The following is an 18,297-nucleotide window of genomic DNA, read 5'->3' on the forward strand; positions in this document are numbered from 1 at the left end:
TCCAGCAACCGCGCAGGCATCACTAATCAGTCATAGCCCCTCTTTCTTTCTGTTGAGCTAGGACTTGGCCTCAACATCACTCTTAGGCCGGTGTTCCAGGAGGCCGGTACCCATCAGTCAACATCGGCACGCGAGAGGAATCCTGTTTTCTGTTGCTGGAGAGATCCAAGCACAAGCTGGGACTTCCAGAACCAGAGTCCCAGGGTGACCCCATGCACTGCCTGGCTGCTCCCACTGAGCCTGGCCGGTCCTCCCCCCCCCCCCCCCCCCCCCATTGCTGATGGACCCCTGCAGGGCCACCAGCCGGCCTGAGGCAGGGAAAGGAACGGAGCCAAGAGATAGTGAGGCAGAGGGGAGGAAAGAAGAGAGGAAGTGAAGGTGCAGGAGGAAGGGAACAGAACTGACCCTTGTGGTTTCTCCACGGGCCCCCCACCTCTCTGATTCACCTTGGAAATCTAATCACATTACTCCTCTATTTAAAATCCTGTAAGCGTTTTCACTTGCTTTCGGGATCAAATCTAAATTCCTGAATCTGACTCACAAACCTACCGTGACTCAATCCTGCCTCTCTCTTTAGTCTTGTCTCCCCTCCCCCACCCAAGATACCCCCTACAAGCTGCTCATACACCGAAATCTGTATAATCTGTGGGACCTGAACTGCTTCCTCTTTCAGGTTTGTGGCAGAGATTGCTAAGTATTCTGTATTATTCCATTATTATTATTATTATTATTATTATCCTGTATGTATTCCACTTTTCTTCCTCAGTACCCTGTTTTTAGCTGGCATGTGGTTACCTGAAATAAAGGCATTTCTGAGGTTCCCTTGCAGCTAAAACTAGTCATATGAATGAAATCTGATCAGTGGGATCTAAGCGGAGTGCCACACTTAACTTCTGAGAAATATTAAAGGGAAGAGATGTGCTCTTCTGGGACAAGTATATAATGGCTGGAGCTTGGGCAACCTTCTTAGACTATGAGGTAGAGTTTTATGTTGAAGAGAATAGAACGTGAAGAGTGGCCTCTAATACTGTGAAGCCACATCCAGGCTTCTTTTACATGGGAGAAACAAATTCTTACTTTGTTTCGGTCATTATTACTTTGTGTTTTCATTCTTTCTTAAAACTACCTGGTTCAGTGTCTAAGCATGTCATTTCTCTGCCCGGGATATACTTCCTTTCCTTCTCTCCCTAGTGAATTTTGTGTGACTTTGTGAGACGACCCAGTTCGGACGTCATCTTCTCTAAAGGGCCTTTCCTGACAGTCCCCTAGGCTGGACAAGCAGCCACCCATTGTCTCCTTGTAGCAAAGAGAGATTCCCTCTTTATAGCTAAGCACCTGTGTCATGATGTCCAATGGCCCTGACGACTGGTTCTCTCTCCATCAGCGGGACTATGAGCATTTTCAAGGAGTGAGCCTCATTCACGTCCAGACCTGGTACCTAATCTAGTACCTGCCAATGTGCAGATGGGGAGGAACTGAAACTGCAGGGTTGGGGTGTGAGGGTGGGCAAGAAGTCCCAGAAATTCTCTGGCTTTACTCGGGGATCTTATAACATTTCTTTCACTGACAAGCAGATCCACCAATGGGCAGCTCCACTGAGGTTGACAAGGAAGACAAAACCACTCTGGAGAGTGACAAAAGAACACGATTTCTAAACCTTCTAACTGCACAGCATTTACCACTTTACAGGGCACGTTCCCAGATACACGTTATCCTACTTCATTCTAACAACCTAACTAGGCTCTGTTATCATCCCGGGGGCTTAAAGGGCTAAATCACTTGCTTAAGGTCACATGGCAACCACATGGCCAAGTAGGACCTGGAAATGAGGTCCCTGTAGCGTCACGTCTCCAACCCACACTGTCCAGGGGAGTTAGGAGAGCAAACCATGTGCAAAGCACACATAGGCCGGTGTGCACGAGCATGTGCACGAGCTTACACACACCTGGGGCACAGATGGGAGGGGCTCCAGATGTTCCAGTGACATTTTCTCTCGAGGGCAGGAGTGATGGCAGAGGAAGGGCCGCGGGGGCTAACCGTGCAGCTGCTGCATGCAGAGTGCGTGCACATGGTCTGCCACTCCGCTCAAGGACAGGACCGCCTCGAACAAATGCAGGGGACGTGGGGAAGCAGGGAGGGCTGGCGACAGGCAGCAGCCAGGGGGGAGTCCACATGCTTTCAGAAACTGCACTGGGCTGTCATTGGTACCAGTTATTCCGTGCATTCACCTCCCCCGGAGCGAGAACAGGACACTGTCAGGCTAAGAGATAGCAGCACACAGCACGTCCGTGATAAACAATTTATTTTTCTACCTCAGTTGCTTACAGGGGGAGAAAAATAAAACGTCATTAGGGAGAAGCACAGATGAACTATTTACAGAGATGAAGAAAATTCACAATGGCCGTAACGTCTGCGAGGCAAGCATACTAGGACAAGTTCACCAAAGCAAAGCAATTCATAGCAAAACAAAATAAAGGGGGGGGGGGAGGGGGAGGAGCCATACAGCTATGTTTAAAAAAAAAATAGCACTCGTGAAAAAGCCTGCAGGAAAATCAAAGGAGGCTAACCAATTATTACATCAAGCATCTTTAATGAGACGAGCAAAACCACACAGGTTGGGTCTCAAGGACAGTGACATTCAAACAGATGGATCTGCTCACATCAAAAACATCCAGTGGAAACACGTGGGTGGGTCACTTCTCACAAACTATGCGCATAAACAAAGGGGTGGCTCTTGAGGGTCCTGCTGCGCTGTACTTCATCAGTCCAAGAGAGTGGGGGCATTTTAGTTCAAATGCAGAAGTGGAGGGGATCAGGATCACAGGAAAAGCAAGCCCTTCTGGGGGGGGTGACCATCAGGGGTGCCAGTCAGATCAGGGAGACCCTCTGTGTTCTGTCCCCTCCTACATCAGTGGGCCAAAGGGCCGTGATGCCACCAGGGAATTCAAGGCCAGGGTGGGCAGGGAGGAGAGGGTGGGGTGCTGGGGAAGGCCCCTCCTTCCTGTGCCCACGGTGCCCGAGACACGGCAGCACCCAGGTGACTCTGCTGTCCCTTCTCAAGGACAGGTGTACTTATGTTATTGGCAATAGCCACTGATGGACTGGCCCCCAAAGACAAAAACAACCAGATAATGCTGGTTTTTCAGATACAGTTTTCCTTCCAGATTCAGTTTTCCACACATTAGTATTTACAGGAACAGGGTGTGTGTGTGTGTGTGTGTGTGTGTGTGTGTGTGTGTGTGCTCACTTTTGGCACTGTCCACTATAGGACATAGGTGCTCCAAGTCACATATCCCCAACTCCTGTGGGCCATCCGCACTAAAAGCCCACCCCGTGGAATGTCCCAAGAAGCCTATTTGGTCAATATTTAAAGTAAGTTGATGCCTGTTTCCTGGACTCCCCTGAGGAGGCTCTACAAAGTTTGTGAGAAGCTTCCTTCTGGTCCCGTTACATTCCAGGTGAGGGTGGGAGGTTGGGGTAGGTGGGGAGAATGTTCACACTGGGTACAAGAAGCAAAATGCCAGGGGACCGCACAAGAAAAAAAAAAATTTCTTTTTAAACTGAGTGAGGCAGTGAGGACATGAGTCTTTTCCAAGAATTAAAAAAGAGAAAAAGAACATTGGTTCAAGCGGGCAGCTAGGACAGTCTCGGCGGGCACGGACCGTGGCTGGGCTGGCCCCGGCCGGGACTGTGTCCTCTGTCTAGTAATGGTAGCAAACCCCGCTTTGTTATGCCTCTCTTAAGAGCTAGTTGATAAAAATTATGTCTTGTGAAATCGGCAAATAGTCTGCAAAGTGAAATAAGAACAGAAATTAACAGATTACATGGAAACCAGAGTCCAGGGGGCGGGGGGAAAGAGAGGAAACGAGGGAGGTCGCCGATGAGGACCATCATTCTTTGAGCCCCAGTACTGATCCTCAGGGGACGGGGACGGGGTGCACGCGGTGGACACTGGGCCTGGGAAGAGGGAGCCGCTTCCACAGTGGTTGGTCACCACTTGATCTTTCTAGAGAACTCCTCCTCACTCTAACAATTACCCATACGTGTCCAGCCCTCTTTGCCAGCATCTCACTCACTTTCACAGAATCCTGAGGGTGGGCAGAGGCAGGCGCCGCTCAACGCCAACCGTGCGGCCCCGGACGGTGTGCTGCCACCCCAGGTCACAGAGGCAGAACGGGGCTCCGCTGAGGGACACGGGCAGCCAAGCACAGGACAGGAGGTGGGTATTCACAGACAGGGCCTGCCCAGGTGAAAAGCAGGGCCCTCTGTCCTGAGAGGGGACCCAGGGCACACGGTTGTGAACAACCTCAGGGGCTCTCTGGGACCTGGGTGTCCCTTCATCTCTCCTGGTAAGCCCTCGCACGGCCCCACAAGGATGGGTCCAGAAAGGGGCTCGGAAGGGTGCGGCGCCCCCACACATCGTGAGAGAGACTGGGGGCGGCAAACGGGGGAAGTGGCGCTTGGCAAGGACACGGACAAGAAAGATCACGAAGCAAAAACCTCAGGGCCGTCTGGTGGGGAGGGCAGTGCTGCTGTCACCGACTCACAGAGCCCCAGGGTGCGGGGAGGGGTCAACGGAGTCCACCGGAGAAGGGTGAGCGGAGGGCAGATTTGGGCTGCCCTCCTCCGGGCCGTCCCTCTGCACCCAGCCCACTCGCCAGGCCCAGTAGAACACTCCTCACAGGCACGGGGCAAGAGGCAGATGTCAGGGCATTCCAAAGCTCCCGACTCACAGACCCTGTCCCGGGGCGGAGGCTCCAGGAGGGGTCAAATTTGGTTCTCGAGGGGAGCCACCACAGGGGACTACCTAGGCTGCTGGGGAACAGCAGACGGGGCGTCTGCCCTGCGAGAGGCAGCGACTCCAGGGGGCGAGGACAGCAGGGGCTGGACTCTGAAACCGGCCTGCCTCCTCCCAGGGTGATGTGGGCGGCCAGGCCCCGCCACGGGGTCACCTCGTCCCAGCCCGGGGCCACTCCACACACCGATCCTCCCCGACAGCAGGTGGCCTCACTCTTCATGGCCATCGGTGAGGGCACACAAGAGACTTCACACCCAGGTGTGAGCTGCAAGGGTGGGGACTGGAGAGTCTCATGGCTGGGAGACAAGAGGACAGCCAAGTCCCACGGGTCAGGGAGCCTCTGGCCAGACAGATTCCTGTCCTCATCAAGTCCAGCCAACTGGGTTAAGCTACAGGAACCGGTGACTGTGACACACAGACCCTGGACAGGGTCAGTCCTAGCCCACTCCAGGTCCCTCACACTTCTGCTCTGTTCCCGAAGCCTTGGCTTCCAGTGAAGGGCTGGGCAGCTGGAAGACTATGTCATCCTACCCAGCCTTGGTCGGTCACTCTCGCCTCTCTGTGTGGCATACATGTCCGTTGAGGGCAGATCCAAGGACACAAGTCCTTTAGACAGAGGTTTACCAGACTTTTCCTGGTATGGCTCGTGAGGCAAGGGCAGGCTCTTAGACGAGACAGGGCCCTTAGCATGGGATCCACGGTCACCCCCCAAATCATTCCATGTTAGGATCCCCCAACTCTGCCTGCCTGGGACTAGGACCTCACCGAGGGGCAATGGCAACCTGCGTATGAAGGGAGGCAGGCTGAGCTAGGTGTGCAGAGCGGCACGGTGCTCCCAGTGAGTCAGGATGGGAGCCTATATGTTCCCTGGTGAGGAAGCCAGGGGAGGGAGAGGGGCATGAAAGGCTTTCCTAAAACTGCCACCAGCTTCTGGGCTGAGGAGGATGGGCAAGCAGTGAATAGGGACGTTGACCCGCCAGCTCTCCCTGGGAGGGGCAGTGAGCACATGCACATACGTGTGTGGACCATGCACCCCCCACCTGTTTCTTTATGCTCCAGAATGGCGCCATCCAGCCCAACTTTCTACGTGCTGTGCTAACGGCAGCCACCAGCCACATGTGCCTGCTGAGTAACTGAAGTGTGGCCAGGGTGACTGAGAAACTGGAGTTTTCATTTTATTTCATTTTAATTTCAATCTAAATTATAGTAGCTGCGTGTGGTTAGTGCGATTGTACTGGACAGATGGACGCTAGAGAGAGTGTAATGCAGCAATTAAGACCCAGACCACTTGGGTCTAAATCCTAGCCCTGCTCCTTGCTGCTTATGACCCCCCTGAACAGGGTTTCCTGCCTCTCCAGGCCTCAGGGTCCCCATCTGTAGATGGGGAAAGTCTAATGGAGGTGCAGACTGGCTGTGGTGCCCACTGCCCTGCTTCAAGGGGCCCACAGGCACCCCAAAGCAGCCATCTGCTGTAGACGAGCGGGGGGTGGGGTGGGGAGGCTTCCTTAGAGCCACCCTGTGGAGGGCCCTGGCCTGATGGCCCCAGGGGACACGCTCACGGGGAAGTCTCTCCTACTCATACTCTTCCATACGGAACTTCTGCCGCTGTGTCTGCCGCCCCTGCCCCTCTCAACCCTACAATCGGAAAGATGCACAGACCCCGGGGACTATCCTGCCCAAACCCCTTGTTTACAGAAGACAGAGATGAGGCCCAGAGATGTCAGGTGATCCGCCTGTGACCAGGCAAGAGCCTAGGGCTTCTGTCGCTGAGTGAGGATCTATTATCCGTAGGGCATGGCTCCAAGTGCCCCAAATGCTTCTTGACCTCCTCTGGAGCACCCTTCCCTGCTCCAAAGCTCAGTCAGAGACGTGCAAATACTGGGTGAGACCCTCACGAACCTCTCCTCTGCCTTCCTCCCTGGCTTCCGGATGTGATCCTCTAAGGACTGTGTCCGAGCTCCCTGGGCCTCTCAGAGCTCTGGGTCCAGGCAGGATGACCAACCAGGAGTGAAACTGCTGGAAGCCCAGCCCCTGAGGGAGCCTCCCCCACCCTGGCAGAGGACCCAAGAAGACAAAGCTTGTTGCTAATGCCTTCTCTAGAAACTCTGTCCAGCTCTGCACACAGACACCCCAGGTGCCCCTATATACCGTCTGTACTCCAGGTCAGGGAAAGGCTGGCTCACCCCCTCAAGGGACAAGTAAAGCCCCATAAACATTGCTTCCTTCAGCACCCTTTCCCTCACCCCTGCAAGACCGTACCTGTCCGGGCTGCCTGCCTCAGGTGGGGGTCCCAGGTCTCCCAGCTGCATGGGAGCTGGGGAACCCTGGGCACATGAACGGGCACCACCGTGGGCTCTGCCTCGAGTCTCTGACACCCACATGCAGGGGAGGGACCATCTACACACCCCCACTCACGACAGCGAACCCAAACCCCAACGGCACACCACAGTTACACACAGAAGGGCACAGAAGTCAGGGTCGCCAGGAAAAGCTCAAGGAAGCGGGAGTGAGGAGGAATGGAGGGAGGAAGGAAGGAAGGAAGGACGGATGTGGGTGGGTGGGAGGGAGGGAGGAAGGAGATAGGAGAGGCAGAGGATGAGTCCAGTCCAGTGAGCGAGAACTTGTAACCGGCTCCAGACAAAAGAGAGTGGGTAGAGAGAGGGAGGGCTCCTGCCTCAGCTCTTTCCCCTTCCCCTAAAAGCTGTTGCTTTCAAATACCTGGCACCGAGGACACACTTTGGTTAATCAGACATCGAGCTGCATCCTGACCCTGGAGTTCAGAGCATTTGAACCTCAGCTCCTATAGGTCATTTCTTGAATGGACAGGTGTATGAGTTGTGTTCTCTCTAGGGATCCTCCCGCCTCCCCTCAAATGCAGCCCCCCCAAAGCCCTGGGAGACAAAGACACTCACCTGGGAACTGATAGCCATAGCTAGGAGCAAATCCAGGGTAGCCGCGCCCATAGGTTGCCACAAAGTTGGGATAGCCTTGAACACAGAGAGAAAGATCAGTCGTGTTAGTACAGCTGCCTCAGGTCTGGGGTGAAATCCCAGAAAGGGCCAGAATGAGGACAGCCTGAGTTATTTTCCTGCACAAAATGATTTGTCTCCCGTGAGGGTCTTTACCCAGCCAGGGCTTGGGTCACCTCTCTACTGTGGCTGGGGGCACCGCTGTCAGCCTGCTGGTAATTAACCTGTATTTGGGCAGAGAGACCCCCAAAGCCCACGCACTTTCTGGAACCTGCAGAGTAAATGCCACGCGTTAGCACCAAACACGGGGCCTACGCCTGGCTCTGACATTTGGAGAGCTTACCCTGAATGTACTTTACCTTAAAGCTATTGACAGTAGGAGATTAAAGTCCTTGTAATGCCTCCTCCCAAGGCAGCGGGCAGCAGTTCCAGCACCAGACAAAGCAGGAGTACTTGGGGGGTGAGAGTTTAGGGGCAAAACTCAGGGCTGACCCTGTGCCTCTGGAAAAACACTGGGCTTAAGAAGCCATGGCCCAAGGGAGGCAGGGTCCCAGGGGCTTATGTCCAGGCACGGACACTCCAAAGGGTGTCACAGCATCTTCCCAAGGCCCTCCGAGAACGGTGAGGTTCTGGCTGGGTTAAAACGTGCACCAGAAGCGTGGCCCGCACCCCAAAGCCTCGTGCCACATGTTTTCACGGGCATTTCACAGAAAGCGTATTTTCCACATGATCTTAGCAGGTCGCCCCGGGGGTGGCCAGTAACCGTGGGGTGCTTGCTTGTGGAAACTGCTGCCAGGCTGGGTGTGGGGTGCAGAGGAAACTAATGGAACGTTCTGGTGTTGGTGTGGTCCTCTGTGATATATTATGAAACTCCCAGTGAGCAGCCACTCGGCTCTCGACCCTGCATCGTGCTTGCTCGGGCCACTTCCTGGTTTATGTCCCTGCCTCTTGACCCAGGCTACAGAGAAGGCTGGTGTGTGGCCTGCTTGGACGGATTCTACCGGCCACCGGAGACCCGTGGCTACCCCCCTGTTCCCTTCCCGTCAGGCCCACTCTGCCTCCCTCCACTCAATGGATCGGACTCTTACTACACTCATGCTCTTCAGCAGTTGACTTTTGCTTTGACCTCTGAGGTGGGTGTCTATGATTGTTTTCGGCTGCCCAGCACCTGAACCCCATTTCTGTGTTTGAGTCTTAGAGAGAGGCCTGCCTCCCATCACAGAAGCAGAAAAGGGCCCTTGCTCTCTCTGAGCTAGGCAGCTGGGAAGTAGGTCATGAGCCTGTGCTCAGCCAACGGAAGTCTTCCTTGGATCCATTTCTGGGGCTAGTGGGGCGGAGGAGGGGGCGGTAATGCAGAATTTATTCTGATGACATCAGCGTGAGCCCAGCACCCGGCGGCGGCAACGGTGGCCTCCTGACCAGGTCGTTCCTGGGTTGTGCCTGGGTTGTGGCTGTGGCTGACCGCCCAGCTCCCCGGTTCCTGTCTATTCTCCAGCCTTCCTGGCAATTCTGTGTGTTGATGAGCCCCTGCCAACAACCTCCTTTTTTTGCTTCCAGCAGCCAGAGTTGTTTCTGTTCCTTGCCACCAAAATGCTGGTAGGAAGTTGCTCTGATGGGTGGGGTTTATGATAGTCTCCATGCCCTCCAGCCACGAGGGCAGCAGTGTCTCTGCGGTTTTGTACAGCAACTTAAACACCCGCAGACACAGGCTCTGGGGTCTCACCATCCGTGTCCCAAGTGCATCTGGACACGTTACCAGCATCTTCTGACCTGCGGCGCGGGCTAAAGGAACAGGATCATTCCTGAGGTTTCATCTGGAGGGGACTCCGGCAGTGTTGAGTTACAGTCTGCTGGTCTTCCTGCTGCCTGTTCATAGAGCTTTGGTGCCTTAGAGGTCCAGAGGTGGGACTCGCCCTTCCTCACGTCTCCATGCCTGCTGGTGTCATAACTCCTGCTCCACCAGAGGAACTGTCATCAGACCCAGAAGGGGGGCTCGCCCTTGTGGGCATCAGGACACTTGGGTTCCACGCTTGCCTCTGGTCCAAGGCCATGCCCTTGGCGGGGAGGGTCTTCCTTGTCCTCTGTCAGCTTGAGTCTTGCCAGCCGTACAAAGCTCTGCAAGGTCCCATGCAGCATGGACGGGCCCAAACTCTCAACTGAGGCCAGCCGTGGCTCCCTTCCCTTCCCTTATTTTAGCCAGAGCCTTTCCAAATTTGCAGTCGCAACTCACTGGCCAACTGACCTGTTTCCACCCCAAAAAGGGCCTCGTCGCCTGCTCTTTCCCTGGGTGTATATCGCTTGGCGCTCGGTGTCTCCCCGGCAGAAGGCTCCCCAGACAAGACAGGATGACCTGGCGGTTCTGCACCGACTGCTGAGGAGCAGGGTATCCAAGTGTAACGCTAAGCTCTGGCACCCGGTGCGGAAAGGAACACGGGGACAGAGAAGAAGGGATAGAGGCTAAGACTCGATGCCTTAAGCAGACGCACGCTCAGCGGCTTCTTCCCTGGTATTTATTTCATGGCTGGCCAGCTCAGTTCTCCTCCGAATTAATCACCTGCTATCAAATCAGATCTTTCATGACTAGATTTCTTAAACCATTATTTCAACAATATTGATAAACGGATTATATGCAAACAGCCAAATCACTGCTGCCTAGGGGCTTTCCTGGTGAAAAATGACTCCTTTGCCTCTAACTTCGTGGCACTAGGGGTCTGAAATATTTTAATCTGACAGCAGAAGTGTAGACCCATGTGTCATCTTCAAGACTCCTTCAGGGTGTGTGTGTGGGGGGTGACGGTGGGGGGGAGGGCGGCACGTCCAGCCCCTCCCTGACTCGGGAGGGAGTCAGATCTCCCAGGTCTGCTTTCTTCCGGGCACATGTGACCGTCTTCAACAAGAAGGAAGACAAGCACGGTCAAGCTCACCCCAATTTTGGGCCTCACCCCAATCTTCCTGGACACGTCAATACTGTCTCCTGCACCACCAAGATGAGAATTTGGCACCTGCCAGAGTGGGGGGGGGGAATCTTATCTCCGCCCCCCCATCGTGAACATCCTCTGGGTCAGGCAGATGAAATCATAAATTTATAATACAACATTACTTCAATTTTCCTCTTCATTTACTGCTGTGCAGCCCAGCTCTGCTCCAACGGCTCAGCGCCCCGGCCTCACGGGGAAATTGGCTGGCTGCATATGAACACCACATTAGAGCACACCGACGTGGACGCTCCATCAAGCCATATTATAGCGAGATGACCCGGCCACCCCTTCCATGAGTAGCGGGGCCCCTCCCGCACCGGCCACTGCACCATTTATTTGCTCAGTACTCTGGATGCCTGATCAATCCCGCAGTAATTATCTCTTGTCACTAAAGGAAAAACTAAGCCTGCTGCCTGGATGGCCACCTTTCTGGAGGACAGGCTCTCCATTGTGGGGAAAAACAAAAAAAAGAAAGCAAGTCAGAAATCAACAACAGCATTTGAATCTGCCAGTCAGATCACTTCAGGGCCTCCTTTCGGGGATGCCGGCAGAGTTCTCTGAACTGTGGTTCTCGATCTTTGCTCCAACTCTAGAAGATGTTTGCTCCAACCCTGGAATATGTTTGCATTCTAGGCTGGGCATATGACTCATCCTCTCCCGGGCTCTGTGACTCAGCTACTCAGTCACGGAAAATTGCTCCCATCAGGCCCCCGACTTGGAAGAGACAAGAAAAGGGCTGCTTATCCAGGGACCTGCCCGAGCATGACATATGTGCCAAGTGGGCTGCAGAGCACTGCCCAGGGCACCACGTTGGCTCAGTGAGGTATGCATCCAGATGCAACACCTAGGGCCTGAGCCCTTCCCAGGCCAGGACGTGAAGGCCAAGGTCTACTGAGATGCCCAGACCCCGAAGCCCAGGAGCATCTTTAGGCCTACACTGTCCAATTCAAATTTAAGTCTAAATTATGATGAAAAACTCCAGCTTCTCGGTCGTAGGAGCCACATCTTCAATGCTCAGTAGCCACATAGGGCTAGCGGCTACCATCTTGGGCACTGCAAATATAGGCTCTTTCCACCATCACAGAAAGTTCTGGTGCACTGTGTTGTGCTAGAAGGAAAAGGAAGGGCTAGATTTTGAGTTTCCTGCCCACCAGGAAACAGCTGAACAAATGGAGACCTCCTCGGGAAGCACCTCAGCAGATATTCTGGGGAAAGACAAATGGGTCTAGACAAGCGGCTCTAAATTCCAGCCAATCTCCTTTTGATCTGTGAGTGAACACCCGCGGATTACAGCTGGTCTCTTCTAGATGATGATTTTTTTTCCCCCTTTCATTTCAGAGGGGCTTAATGTCGGGGAACAATGGGTCAAGACTTCACAGGGACGTCTCAGGATGAGCATTGTTAAGAATGCCTTAGGCTTTCTTCAGCTGGTCTACAGGGTCTATTTCCGGGCCTGCAGATTGAAGCTTCTGCAAGGCCTCAACAACGAGGTAGCACTCTACCAGGGGCATCACACATGTTAAATAGAGTGTGCCCAGCGAGGCCAAGATAGTTAAAGGCAGTAGGACTATGTCGGCTGAGGGCAGAGAAGGCCAAAAGGAAAAAAATATATCAGTAATAATCATGTTTGCTTTTATGAAGTCGATTTTCATTAAGAAAACCCAGAGGGGCGCCTGGGTGGCTCAGTCGGTTAAGCGTCCGGCTTCAGCTCAGGTCATGATCTCACGGTTCGTGGGTTCGAGCCCCGCGTCGGGCTCTGTGCTGACAGCTCGGAGCCTGGAGCCTGCTTCCGATTCTGTGTCTCTCTTTCTCTCTGCCCCTCCCCTGCTTGCGCTCTCTCTTTCTCCTCTCAAAAATAAAAATAGACATTAAAAAAAATTTAAAAAGAAAAACCAGAGATTCCAGTGCACCGAGCTGGATAATTGTGGGCACCTCTTGGCCGCCGCAAGGCCGTGGAACCAAGTCTGAAGGCTGCTAAAAGACTTTTCCAAGGGCCTCAGTTGATTTTGGTTTTGTCCGGCTCAAAGGCAGGGAGACCTGGCCTCAGAACGACCCCTCCACCGCTCTCCTGCATTCTTTTAAAGCAATTCCCATCGGGCTGATTATTCTAAGATTCTGTCAAAGGCTCTGAAAGCTAAAACCAAAACAGCTGTATGTTTCCTCCCAAGGACGTAGGCAGAGCCACATCAAGAGAGATCAAGAAAGAATGAAGTGCAACTACACACTCATCAGCCTCCCTTTGATGCAATCTCCCCAAGCACGGAGGAAACCTTAAAGGGCATTTAAAAATTAGCTTCACAGTTCCCGAGTCATTTACAGACCAGTGTATCTGTTGTCTCCCTAGAATGTCTGCTCCCTGATGCATTCTAAGCACCTAGAACAGTGCCTGCCCTTCGTAGGTGCTCAATAAATATTTGCTGAGCGAATGGATTTAAAAGCTTTCATGGTTTAATAGTCTCACTTCTAAAAATCTGTACAAGGGTTACAGATTTTTTCTGCTCTTCTAACAACAAAAATGTCAATCACTGAATCCTCATTTCATTAAAGAGCTCTTAAAAAATGTTTTTCTGTCTGCACCGAGTTCATCAGCCAAACTGTCATAGTGATGGCATTGACATGTTACGGGTGATGGTAGTGATTCCAAGGACAGATGAACGCCATGGGGGGTGGGAGGAGACCCAGGTGACTTGTGGGGACATGTCAGGCCATCCCACCTTAGCGAAGGATCAGACTCCGCCCGATGCCACCGTGGTAAGAGAGAAGAAGCGAAACAGCAGATGGCACTCTCCTTGCCCAGAGAGTCCAGAGGCCTGGGATGCCAGGCTATGCCAATGCGAGCGAAGGGCAGCTCCGGGAGTCTCCAGCAAGTGCATCAGAGGCTCGGCAGACACTCCAGCCTGGCCGAGGAGGCAAGAGGCCAACCAGGCCGTGAGACTGTGAGCGTGTTCCCTGGCACTGTGCGTGCTTCACCCCTTCCACCTGGACCTTGGGCTGAGCTGGTTCCTGGCTGGGGGAACATTCTGGCAGCTCTCAGGAAGCCCATCTCAGCGAATGTCTGGAGGCCTTCACCATAGTGGCTGGGGCCTCAGGAGGACTGGGGTCTGATGAGGCCTGGAGCCCTGTGCACGGATCTTTGTTGGGAGGCAGAAACTCAAAGATAATCCAACTCCTTGGGCTGAGGGTCTGAATGGAGCAGGAGACTACAGGTGCCACAGCACAAGTCACACCTGCTGCTTTGTGTTCCCAGTCACTGGCAGGAAGGGTGTTGGGCAGTGTGGAAGGGTGTTGGGCACCTGCTTGGGTGGGAAGGCCTGGGGCTCCCCACTACTTTACTAATAACACCTATTGCTGTATTTTGTTGACTGGAAGACACGCATTTTTTTATCTTTTCACATTTTCACATCTCGGCAAGTAGGCTCTATCTCACGGTCATTGTGATAAGAAAGCATTGGTGCAGGTTAATTAACAGCATATTTATTTTTCTTTCTGAATGTTTGTACAAAGATGAACTTCACCACCTATGATACCTTGGATTTGATGAAATGTAGCACTGGCTGGACACAATATGGTTTATCATCAACAACCCTATGAAGTGAGAGTTTCCCATATTCCTTTCTAAGGATGGGGTAAACCGAAGGACAGAGATGTTGTCACTTGTCCCAAGTCACACAGCTCATGGGGTGAGGAGTCCAGACTTCCTGGTTCTCAAGTCCAAGGCTCTCCCCACTGGCTTACCCAGCCCCCACGTCCCAATTGGTGGAGGCTAGGCTAACACCACCAATTCCATCCAAAGGGCTCTATGCTTGACTGGAGAAGGAGGAAAATCTCTGTGACAGGAGGTGGGGCTGGCTGAGGCCTGGGGGCTCTGCCTGGTAACAGCCTCAACAGACCTCCATGGGCAAAAGGCAAAAACCTTAAGTGGCAGGGATGTCGATTGGTGGGGGGGGGGGGGGGGGGGCCCGTGGGAGGTCATAACTCAAGGACGAATAGATTCAACCACGACAACATTTTTAACCAACAATTACTTCTTTACTGCAGCTCAGGGAAGGCATAACTTCAACCATGAGAGATGGGAAAATAAGTGGGGCAGGGGAGTGAGTTCCTGCCATTCATCACTCATCACACATCCCTCCCTCAAGAAGCAGAAGCCAATCACAGACCACGAGGGTTTGCCCATCACCAGCTGGGTCAAAGCTAATCCTGGAGGCACCGAGCCTGGCACTCCTCCTCGCACATGTCCCGTGTGGACGTGACCCCTCCGCCAGGCCAGTGGGCTCTCAGGTTTCCATACAGGGACCCTGACCTTCTAAGGCTATTCCTGTCTGGATCACCCTTCGCTTGCTCACCTTCTCAGCTCTGCTAACAGGTCACCTCCACAGGGAGGTATTCCCTGATTCCTCAGACTGATTTCCATTCTCTATTATGTGCTCCTAAAGCACCCCATAACTCTATGAGGATAACTATCTGTAGGATTAGCTGTTAACTGTTGTCATGCTCACCGGACCACGAGCTTCAGAGGGCAGGGACCACATCCACCTTGTTAATAAGCACTGTCTCCCAGCACCAGCCCGGGGCAAGGCACGCAGCAGGTGCTCAAAGCCTACTCGCCCCTGAACACCTCCCAGGTTCGACAAAGCCTCCCTGCCTTGGCTCCCATCTTTTTTTTTTTTTTTTTTTTTTTTTTAAATTTTTTTTAACGTTTATTTATTTTTGAGACAGGGAGAGACAGCATGAATGGGGGAGGGTCAGAGAGAGAGGGAGACACAGAATCCGAAACAGGATCCAGGCTCCGAGCTGTCAGCACAGAGCCCGACGCGGGGCTCGAACTCACGGACTGCAAGATCATGACCTAAGCCAAAGTCGGATGCTTAACCGACTGAGCCATCCAGGCGCCCCTTGGCTCCCATCTTAAAACCACTGGATGCCCTCTGTTCAGGGATCCGAGCTTGGGTGTCCATGGAGACATCGGTCCCCAGCCCTTGCCTACACAGTCTGGGGCGAACGTTGACCTTTGCACCTTTGCTCTGTGGCAACTGACAAGAGTGAGCTGGCTTCGCCTCACGCCTCTGCACCTGAAGAAAACAGTCCATTTTCCTCAGCATGTCAAGGGCATCAAGTTAGACTCAGAAAGATAGGGCACTTCTGAAGATCTGATCCTAAAAAGGATTTATGCCCCAGGGCCTTTATACTCAACCTTTAAAATTCAAGACTCCCCATGCCAGCAGGCGGCAACTCTTTTAAGATGTGATTTTAAAATTTAAAACTATTAATCCATTCAGACCTTCTTTTGGTATACAACATAAAGTAAAAACCACATAAAAATGACTTTTTAAGCAAGAGCTAGCCAAGTGTCTCCTAGCCAACCAGGAGATAATTCCCACTGATTTTTAAAAGTCATTTCTGTATAATAATGATACTCATACACAGAAATACATTTAGTTCAGGTGCTTTAACTTTCTATCAACAGGCACGTCCCTATACACCACACCACTTAATTACCGTAGCTTTGTGCTATGTTCTGCTATTTGGTCAAACTGGCCTTTTCTCACTACTCTTTTGAAAACATTTCCTTATTCAGTCTCATGTGTTTCTTCTTCTAGATCAGCATTAGAATCGTTTGGCCAATTTTTAAAGAAGTACATAGGAATTTCCATCGAAACTTGGTTAAACCGAAAGAATTCCTTCCAGAAGAAGTACCATTGCAGCCAGTTTCAGGAATTCTCATGGCATCTCTTTCCATTTCTTAAAGTTCCACAAAATAACTTTACCTCCCCTTGTTATTTCCTCAGACAAGATAGATACAATTCTTTTTAAGAATTTATAACGCCAAGAAAAGTTTTATACATTTAAAATTGAGCCAGGAATGATTCAAAGAGCTGCAAATCTGAAAACACACAAAGAACCGATCAAACAATATAGAAGGAGGACTCAGCCAAACCAAATGAAAATCCATTAAAACTAGACAGATCCTGTGCCTGAATGGAATTTTACCATTAACTACCATTTATCCCATTTAATTAGTATTTTCCCGACACACAATAACTTGCACTAAAATACCGTTCTCTCGCCTTGAAATTTCTAATTATTGTTGCGACCCACACCATTACGCTCCTCCACTGCTTTCTCCATTTTTCATGCCATTTAAGCGGTAAGATTTTCAATTATCTGCGCGGGACGGACAGAGATACCTTTAAGGAAGGGGCATAATATGCAACTTAATTTCTCTAAAAGCCAGGAGAGATCATTTTTTGTCGGAACAAACACACTTTGTCTTTCATCTTTTTTTTTTTTTTTTTTTTTGGCAAATAAAGAGTAAAACAGGCCATTTAAAACATCCATTTAAATGCAAATTCTGATATCCCAAGAGAAAAAATGTTAATCATTTAAATAGACAGGATTATAGCCCACCTTCATCACTCCCCCTCCTCTCCCAAGTTTTAGAAAATGTAGCCCCAGCTCACACAGGTGAAGCCGCGAGGCGTCCTTAGGTCTTTAAGAACGCCCAGTTAGTAGAGAGGAGTGAGGACCCGGGGGTGGCTCTTCTCCTTTTGAAAAGGGAGCGGAAAGGTGATAAAATAGTATCAAGCAGCTCTTATGAGCCAGGCATGGGACAAGATGATCGATCTATCTATCTATCTATCTATCTATCTATCATCTATCACCTATCTACCTACCTACTTCCCTATTTACCTATTATCCATCTATTGTCTATGTATCTATCTCTCTTCATTTAATGGTTACAAATGTCTTGCAAAGGGGCCTGTCACCTTTGTTTACAGACGAGGAAACTGAGGCTCAGAGAGGTAAGGCAGCTTGCCCAACTGGTAGATGACCTGGCTGGGTGTATAGTCCGTGATGGCTCTGCTGTGTCCCCAGGGTCCCGCCCAGACTCACCTAGCATTCCCATGCCAAGCATGAACGCGTCCATGGTGTAAGGCAGTCCCCGGGCCCGGCCTCTTGTCCCCGGTGGGAACATGACTTCCTTAGGCTGAGCTTTCTTACATTCTACCTGTTAAACAGAAAGGCGAACAAATGAGATGCAAATGAATTCCACGTAAATGTCAAATGCAGAACGGATCTGGTTACCAGCTAAGGTATTTTTAGCCTTGCTCCTTATTCACTGTAAAAATAGCCAAGCCGAGTAAATGGCCTGCAAAACAAATATTTAAGAAAACACGCCACTTGTTGCAAATCCTGCTTTGGAGAAACCTACAAGGATGAAATTGGGTTTGGAGGGGTGGCAGGGACGCGGGCTGAAGACACACGTGCTGGCGCCGAGTGCTCAGACTGGGACGTGTGCAGACGATGGCTGCTGGGTGTATCTGTGAAGAAAAACAATAGCAGTAGTAAAAGTCCCTCACGACTGTTTGGCCCTTCACATGCTTGCAAATTCCTTCAGGCCGGTGACCCTTCACATCAGGCCACCTGATTCTCTCTCTTATTAAAGACACAGGCCAGTTAGTTTCAGCTCCATTTCACAGATGACAAAACTGAACACCAGCAGGCTTGCGTAATGTGCCGTAAGCCATATCCTGGCAGGTGCAGGTCTGGA

General features: G+C 51.8%; 1 protein-coding gene across 8 annotated transcripts in view; it reads right to left on the reverse strand.

The window, feature by feature from the left end:
- Window positions 1-18,297, reverse strand: part of MSI2 (musashi RNA binding protein 2) — a 390,574-nt gene that overhangs the window by 42,127 nt on the left and 330,150 nt on the right. For 7 of the 8 annotated variants that reach the window (XM_078437348.2, XM_078437347.2, XM_078437349.2 and 4 more), the window contains exons 9-10: window positions 17,640-17,754; window positions 7,711-7,785 (exon numbers count right to left, since the gene is read on the reverse strand). In XM_078437348.2, coding sequence (XP_078293474.1) covers window positions 7,711-7,785; window positions 17,640-17,754 — 190 coding nt within the window. Of the gene's footprint in view, window positions 1-2,285; window positions 3,788-7,710; window positions 7,786-17,639; window positions 17,755-18,297 lie in introns of those variants that run through there. The other variant, XM_078437353.2, reaches the window with a different exon arrangement.

The sequence above is a fragment of the Panthera onca genome, chromosome E1 (assembly GCF_046562875.1).
Source record: "Panthera onca isolate mPanOnc1 chromosome E1, mPanOnc1 haplotype 2, whole genome shotgun sequence".
Lineage (NCBI taxonomy): Eukaryota > Metazoa > Chordata > Mammalia > Carnivora > Felidae > Panthera > Panthera onca.